Source organism: Tarenaya hassleriana, unplaced genomic scaffold, assembly GCF_000463585.1.
Source record: "Tarenaya hassleriana unplaced genomic scaffold, ASM46358v1 Cleome7, whole genome shotgun sequence".
In the NCBI taxonomy this organism is placed as follows: Eukaryota; Viridiplantae; Streptophyta; class Magnoliopsida; order Brassicales; family Cleomaceae; genus Tarenaya; species Tarenaya hassleriana.
In genome coordinates, this window is record NW_010969548.1 from 2,530,126 (window position 1) to 2,539,129 (window position 9,004).

At 38.6% G+C, this 9,004-nt stretch overlaps 3 protein-coding genes across 7 annotated transcripts in view; all 3 read right to left on the reverse strand.

Moving 5' to 3' along the window:
* Nucleotides 1-2,225, reverse strand: part of LOC104800932 (probable uridine nucleosidase 2) — a 3,456-nt gene extending 1,231 nt beyond the window's left edge. Inside the window, exons 1-8 of the mRNA XM_010523946.2 lie at nt 1,977-2,225; nt 1,553-1,668; nt 1,350-1,409; nt 738-923; nt 540-644; nt 316-412; nt 108-215; nt 4-16 (exon numbers count right to left, since the gene is read on the reverse strand). Coding sequence (XP_010522248.1) covers nt 4-16; nt 108-215; nt 316-412; nt 540-644; nt 738-923; nt 1,350-1,409; nt 1,553-1,668; nt 1,977-2,028 — 737 coding nt within the window. The 5' untranslated portion in view covers nt 2,029-2,225. The remainder of the gene's footprint in view (nt 1-3; nt 17-107; nt 216-315; nt 413-539; nt 645-737; nt 924-1,349; nt 1,410-1,552; nt 1,669-1,976) is intronic.
* Nucleotides 2,226-3,292: 1,067 nt separating this feature from the next.
* On the reverse strand, nt 3,293-6,734 carry LOC104800933. 4 transcript variants are annotated; one of them, XM_010523950.2, is made up of 7 exons: nt 6,589-6,734; nt 6,204-6,364; nt 5,512-6,068; nt 5,113-5,194; nt 4,902-5,013; nt 4,701-4,816; nt 3,293-3,967 (listed from the first exon to the last, which is right to left on the reverse strand). In XM_010523950.2, exons 2-7 carry the CDS (start codon nt 6,360-6,362, stop codon nt 3,959-3,961), a joined length of 1,035 nt encoding a protein of 344 aa, XP_010522252.1. In that variant the 5' UTR covers nt 6,363-6,364; nt 6,589-6,734; the 3' UTR covers nt 3,293-3,958. The 4 variants fall into 4 exon arrangements, with proteins under 4 accessions (XP_010522252.1, XP_010522251.1, XP_010522249.1 ...); XM_010523949.2 differs by lacking the exon at nt 3,293-3,967 and adding an exon at nt 4,406-4,519; XM_010523947.2 differs by lacking the exon at nt 3,293-3,967 and having other exon boundaries at nt 4,459-4,816; nt 6,589-6,733.
* A 216-nt stretch (nt 6,735-6,950) lies between these two features.
* Nucleotides 6,951-9,004, reverse strand: part of LOC104800937 (probable poly(ADP-ribose) glycohydrolase 2) — a 3,922-nt gene continuing 1,868 nt past the window's right edge. The window contains exons 6-13 of one of the 2 annotated variants that reach the window (XM_010523955.1): nt 8,973-9,004; nt 8,490-8,697; nt 8,293-8,397; nt 8,094-8,212; nt 7,863-8,006; nt 7,628-7,787; nt 7,479-7,541; nt 6,951-7,332 (exon numbers count right to left, since the gene is read on the reverse strand). In XM_010523955.1, coding sequence (XP_010522257.1) covers nt 7,177-7,332; nt 7,479-7,541; nt 7,628-7,787; nt 7,863-8,006; nt 8,094-8,212; nt 8,293-8,397; nt 8,490-8,697; nt 8,973-9,004 — 987 coding nt within the window. In that variant the 3' untranslated portion in view covers nt 6,951-7,176. Of the gene's footprint in view, nt 7,333-7,478; nt 7,548-7,627; nt 7,788-7,862; nt 8,007-8,093; nt 8,213-8,292; nt 8,398-8,489; nt 8,698-8,972 lie in introns of both variants that reach the window. The other variant, XM_010523954.2, reaches the window with a different exon arrangement.

Here is a 9,004-nt window from a genome sequence, read left to right on the forward strand (position 1 = left end):
TCGTGTAGGTATACACCTAAATATCAACAAATCAAAGCATTAACTTTTGTGAAAACGAGATAATCTTCGAAATTTTGGCTCTAAAGTCGAATAAAATACAATCATACCTCTGATATTGTAAGCCTCGAGATGGTAGGCATAGTACACCTCGAGAATTCTACAGAGGTATTGTGCCAATTTCCCGTTCGATGATGCCAATCTATCCCGGTCAGCAGCTGTCCAATGGAAACAGGTAATGGTAAGAACGGTTTTACATGATCTTCTAAGGCACATCTACAAGTCCAAGCAGACGGAAAAACCTTCCGGGCAAAATACCTGTCATAACCACTTGATGGGTCACGTTTATCCCGATGGCAATGATATCAGCTCCACTTGTGAATACAATATCCGCAGCTTCTGGATCACCGAAAATCTACCCTAGCCGATGAATGGATAAGTACATATACACAAGGTTGATAGAAAGGCAATGTACAGATTATTTTGTTCTAACACAGGGAAGTCCAGACAAGACGAAAACTTGAACCAGACATGGAACTTACATTGGCTTCTGCCGCTGGATTCACATTTCCATTTACGGCAAATGCTCCACCAAGAAGAACGATCTGTCCGACATTTTTCGAGAACTCTGGATCGAGCTGAATAGCCTGCATCAAGGAAAAATGAAACCTTCCATGATAAACAAGGATGTATGCTGAAGCTAGAAAAAGGAAAACAACTGTATGTGAAGTAGTTCTGACCAGTGCAATATTAGTCAATGGGCCCAATGCAACAACAGAGATTTCTCCAGGGTGAAGCTTTGCTTGCTCGGCTAAATACTCGGGTGCAGATTTCTCGATTGCTTTTCCTTTAGGTGGGGGGAAATTCTGGTTGCCGAGCCCGTCCGTTCCATGAACAAAATCAGCGATCCGGAGTTTTGTGCCGTTCTTTACAGAAAAAAGAGGGGGAACACGTAACTTATCAATGTAAGGGGAATGAGAAAATAAGAGAAAAGATGACAGAAGAAAGCACTCTCTCTCTTTGAATTAGAGAATATAGTATCACAGAGATCGATCTGTTTATCATTTGAATCCTTGTTTATGCGAAACAGGTTGAGAGCTTAACTCTGGACGTTCAACTAAATGGAAATGCGAAAGTGGTAAAAAAGCAAACTTTCGGCTGATACTGAGAGTCTATGATAGATCAAGTTTTACTGAGATCTATGAAATATTCAAAATCTCTTACAAATGAGATAACTTTTGAGATCCCCACAGTTGATTCCGTGATCTAGAATCTAATCGTATCACAACAATGGACGATGAAGTCGAAAGAGATCAAGGCTATAAACATTGTCAATGTGGATAGGTACATACAGTGATGGTGGTATGAGTTCCTTCAGCCACTGGAATGTCTGTTCTATCCGCCACCTCCAACTAACAAATCCACAAGAAAGATTGTTAAATCATCATCTCACGTACCGAATTGATTCCATTTTCTGTTCTTGAGAAACAGAAACCGTCTGTACAAAACGAAAAAAAAAGACAGCTTGAACAGTGTAGAACATAATGGATGATACCAAGTGCAAGGCATTTCGGGTGGCGAGAGTGGTGTAAACATTGCCGTAGATTGTCGTGAGACCAATCACATCTACTTCCGGCGATTTCAGAGCCACAAATATAGCCATTGCATCATCTGCACAGATCCCAACAAGCTTTCTTCATGTAACAGTTCAGGTTGCGTGGAAGTTGAGCACAATCGCAATTCCAGATCTTTGATGTCGGAAAAACTCACAGACCCAGATTCAGAATAATGATAAATACTAAACCCAGTTGGTTTAAGAGGAGAACAACGAGACCCAACTCTCTGAAAATTGAGGGAAATTAGACAAGACATCGGCTCGATGAACTAGGGGAAGACGAATCGAAACAGAAATCGTTACATTGCGCAGACACAGTGATAGAAATCAGGACAGAACCTTCCAATATGATAAGGAACCATACCGATGCCTGGATCAGTGTCGATGATCATCTTCCTGCGTTCTCCAATCGCCATCGGAATATAACAAAGAACAACAAACAAACAAAAAAGCGGAGATTTTGAGGGTACTTAATGAAACAGGGCAAATTCCCCAGTTTGTGATGGCAAAAAGGCGTCGAATTTCCTCAGAAGCTCAATCCTTTTCAGCATAATCATCCAGGATTAGGTGTCAGCAGCCATAAGCGAATAAGAAAATGGTGAGCGAAAAGTAGAAAGTCCAAAACAAAAAAGAAGTTTCCTCATTGGTACATTTTCTTTTAATTTCAATAATAAAAAAAAACTCGCCCTTTGATTGATTTTTAAATTCGCCACGTGGGTTTCATATCTCTTCCAATGAATCTTCTTCCAAGGGTTTTGTTTGTGTTGCCACGTGTGTTTTTCATGATAACAGGAACCGAATAAAATCCTACATTATAATTGTAAATTTTAAAAAAAATCCCTAATCTTTGTTTTTTTATGAAATAAAATCTCAATTTCATTTTTCAATTAAAAATAAACTCAAATTTTATAATTTTTATCATTTTTTAAATTTATTATTAATCTGACGTTCCGACATTTTACGTGATAAGTTAATATTTTGATCATATTTGATATATCATCATCAATGTATCACGATATCGAAATGTCAAGTCAGCAATAAATTTAAAAATGATAAAAAAAAATATCAAGTTCGGGGTTATTTTTGACCGAAAAATAAAATTGATATTTTATTTGATAAAAAACAAATTTTAGGTTTTATTTTGTAAAAATTGAGAAATTTAGGTATTTTTTAGGATTTTTTCTAAATTTAATTATAATGTGATAAGGCTAAGTATTTGATACATACGCATATTGCATTTGCTTTGCTTGCTCCCAAAATTTCACCATTCAATTTCACATCCCACCGAAATTTTGCATCATTCGTGGCAGTGGATCCTAAGGCACGAGAATAGTTTCACTAACAAAAAAAAAAAAAATTGCTCATTAGAAACACAATTTTTTTTGCTAAATAAATTTCGAGATAAATTATCCGTCACAATATTAGTTACAATCATAAAAATTGGAAAAAAAAAACATATTAACACCTAAATTATCAACAAATTCGAATAAATCTTAATCTCTTGTATATACACTAAAAAGTATTAAACAGATTTTAAACTCAATTGAAATAATAGAAACTAACAAAAACTTTTAAAACATGGATATTCTTATACAAAAAATAGAAATTTATTCGGATTCCTAAATAATTAAATTTTATCATCCAAAGAAACACGTTTTTCCTTTTTTTTAATATATACTTCGGCATTGATTTCCTTTTCGTCATAAAAAAAAAATATATATATATATATATATTTCCTTTTCTCTCTCTCTCGATCGATTCCTAATAGTACAAGCAGAAGATATCCTAATTCTGATATAACTAAGACTACTACTTGTGTGTGTGTATATATATATATACATACACACGCATACTCAGCTCCATTCTTCCACTGTTATCTTCCGCTCTCTTAGCCATGGCTTCTCCTCGGTCGTCGTCTTCGTCGGTCGGTGCCCTGCTCGACTCATTGCTCAGCAAGTGGTACGTTTGCGCGTCAGTCACCTTAGCTCTCTGGTTCCCCTGGCTGAAGGTTATCTTCTGCAGCATTCGACCTCCCGCCCAGACCCATGATGATGAATCTTCTTCTCCGCCAGACATCGAACAGGGGATTGTCGCTCCTACCGACCTAACTGACGATGAATCTTCTTCTTCGCAAGACACTGAAGAAGACGGGATTGTTCCTATCGACCCCCCTGTCCTGATCCAGGTGGAGAGCTGCAAGTTCGAAGATGCGGGCGGAGTTGCAGATACATGTTGCACGATCTGTCTTGAAGATTTCATGGCGGATGATTACGTCATCGGTCCCTATGACTGCAAACATATATTCCACATTGACTGTGTCGACAGGTGGATCAACCGGGGCTTCCCTCAAAGCTTCTGTTGCCCGAATTGCCGCAGCATTGTTTGCATCAAGGAAGAAAACATTGTAAGAGACTAGACAGGAGGATTTAGTGTTCCTCCGTTATTTGCTCCAGCGAAGATAACATTGCAAGAGACAGGGTTTAAGGGTTTAGGGTTCTTTCATTATTTGCTTTAACGAAGAAAACATCGTAAGATAGAAGGTTTAGGGTTTAGGGTTCCTTCATTATTTGCTTCAATGAAGAAAGCATTGTGAGATATAGGGTTTAGGGTTCCTTCATTATTTGCTTCAACGAAGAAGACATTGCAAGAGACATCAGTAGCTATCTTAATTATGTACAGAAATATTCGTTGAGTGTCGATCTATAATATCTGAGAGCTTTTACTTCTAGTGCAGTCTTTTTTCTTTTTCTTTTTCATCTGCAACAGTCACTCTTGCAATACCAAAGCATGACATGAGAATTATTAGATCATAAAGGTTGACCGGACAAAGATTTGGTTTAAACAAGTGAACTCCATGGACAGAACCCAGAACCCTGGTTTGAAACTTTAGAAACAGGTGCAGAGAATCTGCAAATCAAGAGGTTGCATGATGTTCTTATACCTAATATGGGAGCATACAAACACAGCCTTTGCAAACATATACAAAACCTAAGGGAGTTGCTAATTCCATAGTTCGACACGTTCTCGTATATTTTCCAGACTAAATGAATTCATATAATCACGCGGGCTTATGCGTATTGACACTTACAGAGACTGAAGGTATTTCTTCCTGGGAATTCCCGATGCCATTCAAACAAGGCGGTTTGGCAGCTCCATAATAGAAGAATGCCATTATCTTCGAGAGCTCGTCTGCAGTTCTGACGTCTGAAAAAGAAAATCTTTGTATATTTCACCGTTCAAAAGTAACAGAAGAAGACTGATTCCAAAATTGATACATTCCATATCTTACCTTTCTCACGGTACAATATTTTTCCTGCTTTTGTGAAAATTAGCTCAGGGAAAACAGATACTTGCAGAGCAGAAACCAAGTCGGTTTCAACCACAGCATCAACCGCAACACACTGAAAAAAATACCGGGAAATTAGGCACGGACAATATTTTTGAGAGAAAAAGGCTACGACTTATCAGAAACAGAAAGAGAGAGGAGCCGGATCCATTACTCTAGGTGAAGGTAAACCACAGTTCCATATAACATGTACAGCCTTCTCCAATTCATCTCTGAACTTTTCGTTTTCCTTTGGCCTGCAATAAGATCATATGCATATTATACTTAATACATACACTAGAAATTACTAAAAATACAACAGAGTGAAACTTTCAACCGTTAAAATGAGTTTATCCACAAACAAGATAAATCCTCATTCAGCTTAGCTAGAAACAGAGATAACTTTGATGATGAAACAGATACATTATCCACCAGGTGGCAGGGCTGGTCCTAATAATGTGAATGGCAAGAAAAGCAATATTCTTTCAGAGTTGAACGTGGAAAAAAATGCAAGAACTGAGCAGTAATGTAAATCAATAATATTGATTCAATATAGATGAACAGTTAAATATACCTTTTATAGCGGTTGTGAACAAGAACGATAAGAGGGCTAATATCTTTGAACACAGCCTCCTCCCATTCTGCAGTTGTGATATCTTTAATCGGTCGTATGTAGTTATCGTCCTGCCAGACTATCTCCTTCTCACTGTCATACCCATCATCGTCATCGTCCTTCTTTTCATTCTTAATGGTGATCTTATTGAAGAACTGATTGAAGCTAAAGCCCCAGCCATCAGCATCCTCAGACCAATTAGGATCTTCTTCATTCACAACAAGGGGGTAATCGGAGAGAAGCTTTTGCATCTTCCTCCTCTTCTCAACAAGATCAACCTCCTCCTCGATATCGGGATGCCTATCAATCACTTCCCGAATCTTCTTCCTCCATTCCCGCCTCTCTTCTTCATCATCAAGATACGTTTCATAACTCGAATTTTTGGCAGTGGCATCATTTTTTACGTCGTCTTCCTCATCCTCACTATCGCTCGATTCTTCTCTCCATAACTTCTTCCCAAGTTTATCAACCAATCCAAAAGCTTTCACATTTCTTCTGGTTCTCATGAAGTTCCCACCCTAGTAAAAGCCGTCAGAAGGAGAAAGTCACAGCAAGACGTATTTCGTTATGCCGAATCCATGAATCCAAATCTATATACAGAAAATAATGGAGAAATTGGGTCATCAGAAAATATTTAAGGAACCGATATTCACCAATCTTAAACACTCGAATCTCGACGATTTAACCTCCAATATGTCCCTTTTGCGATTGACCGGAGTAGGAACACCGAGCCACAACGGGCAATGGCTGAAGCCGTTCTCTTTCACATGCCAAGTTACGTACTGTAACTGTACTGAATAAGGGAGTGACATCTCTGAAACAGAAGTCAATCAGACAACCGAACAAGAATGTCGGAAATCAGGCACTGAAAGCAATTTTCGCCGTCCAAGGAGCTAAGGAGAGAGAATCACACGGCGGAGGATAAGGGCAATTTCCAGCAGCTTAGCCCACGAGACGAGTCGATAATTCGATTCGTACTTCAAATAGGCAGAAAAATTAACAAAAGAAAATAAATGGGTTTGTTTCAAATCGACGAACCTCAGGAATCTGAAGCTTAATTTTGCCGCTGGATCGGAAAGCTAAGGCTCTGTAAACCGACCGATTCAGCTTGTTCTTCGTTTCCACAGGGAAAAAAAAAACCTATTAGACCCTTTCATGGGATAAAGAGAACAGAACACGTTCCAGTAAGCAAGTGACACGTCTTGCTCTCTCCCTCTCCTTTTAATTGTACCGAAGAAATTTATTATTAAATTATAAAAAGATATTAAAAATAAACAAAAAAGATTGTTCTAATTTTATTCAAAATGTTTTGAAAAAGTATTTAATTTAATATTTTCATTTTATGATTACCTCGCTTCTATGTACCGTATTAAACAAACCTTGAGATTAGATCAATGACGTAATAATTAATTATTTAATTTATCAATTATTTTTACTTGTACACTAAAATATTTTCTTAACTGAATCCTCAATGAAACTTGCAAACACAAAACGTTTTAGATTGAGAATCTTTGTTTTCAGGACTAACACAAACAAACGCATCAAAAGGAAATCCGATAATCCCAAGTAACTTGCTTCACAAGAAATCAACACTTTAGGAGCACGAATCAGATTCAGTTGGAAGATCTAGCGCACAGTTGATGATGAAGCGGATACTGTCGGAATCAGCCAACAGAACAGACCGAGCTTCGTCTCTCTGGTCAACCTCTGGTTCGAATACTCTACCAGTTTGTTCCACAGATCTCCCACCGTCCATTCATTTGACAGAATCCACTCAATCACCTGGCGAAAATCTCGGTTTAGACAAAGGTAAAGCAAGTAACCTCAACCCGGGAATCGGTACACGACCCGGTCTCGACAATGATTCTGTTTGCTGGAAAAATCCAAAACTGTGATGGTCTGAAACATCACAGAGTGAAGAACCAAACCTGGTTCAAGTTATGGAGCGACTCGAAGCCGAATGTGTAGTAAGACATGAAGGGTCTTTTGGCCTGATACTTGAGGTAAGTTACAACAAATGAAGCGATGAAACACTTAGAACAGCATTCGAGATTGGACTTGGAGCAGTTTTCATTACCTCTGAAGCGGCAAGCCATTGGAGCATGGACTTGAGTTCAGGATCTCCACCATAAGCTCCACATCCCCAGTTTCCCGTCGCAACACCGACTCGATCTTCATCATCTATGTTTTGAGCTTTGCAAAAGTGCAGAAATCCACAGAAAGCCTTGTTGGTTTCTCTGTGAAAGATCGAAAAGTATTATCAGTGATAAATTTTTCGTTTTTGTTATCTGCAGAGAACCTAAATGGGATACCGGAGGAGGCAGTCAGATTTGTATTGGGAAGTTCCTGGGCGACGCAGAGCATCAATGGCAGTGATTCTCGTTTTTCGCCTTCCAAATATGTCTCGTTCTCTTGTGTCAATGTAGTCACCGATGAACCTGAATGAAGACGAATACCTGCAGAACCGAGTTTCATATTCAGGAATCAGAATGTGTATATATATGCATGTGTGTGAAACAAAATATAGTGTATGATCAGTATACCCTATGTAATGTGAGAATCTTTCAGCTCCAACGATTTCAATGGTTTCGTTGACGTCCATAGCTGGCAAGAACAGCATTCCACCGATCAGTTCTGGGTTTATCATAAAGCGGATCTCTTCCTGTTTGAGAGCAAAACCCTCTTCAGAACTTCATCGAAAATCTTCAGACAATGCATTGTAAGAGAGAGGAGGTTACAGACCTGGACACATCCCTTGCGAAGGACACCACCTCCTAAGTACTTATTCGCGAAATCAACTTCAAGAGCTTCACCACGTTGGTCCTCGATCAGCCCCGAATTATGAACCTACAGCCATAAAAATCGCAATTTCTTAGACGCAAATCAATCCCCTGGTATCATATATATATTGAAATATTCTATGAAATGTCGGTGTTTACCTCGACAGCACAGAGTGTAGAAGTAGATTTGCTCCAAAAATCAGTGTCTGGATAAGTAACGTGGACAGGATGGTTTTCAAACGGAAGAACCTTTCGCTCAAAGGACACGAAGCCTGGGGGCAAACCAGAAGACACCCTTTCGAAGTAGTGAACAATGCACCTTATCTTGTGTTCCTGCTTTTCGTCTTTTTTCGTGTTGATCAGATTCCTGAAACATGTCCAACACAAAGATCTTGACGTTCCTTCTTGTGATGGAGGTTATGCGTCGATGATCTAACAGGTCATGACCTTAGCAGTTTGATCTTTCCAATGGAGTATTCTGATGTAAAAGTTTTAATCATTACAATGTTTGAGGAAAGAAGTTTATGGGTCTTATGGAAACTTTCAAGGACTAGGAAAATGGAATACAATGACATTTGCAAAGACGTTCTTAACAGCAACAGGCACAGATGAAAGAATGTCGAAAGAGTTGAGGATACATACCCGAATAATTTGTCGAAATTGATGATCGGAAG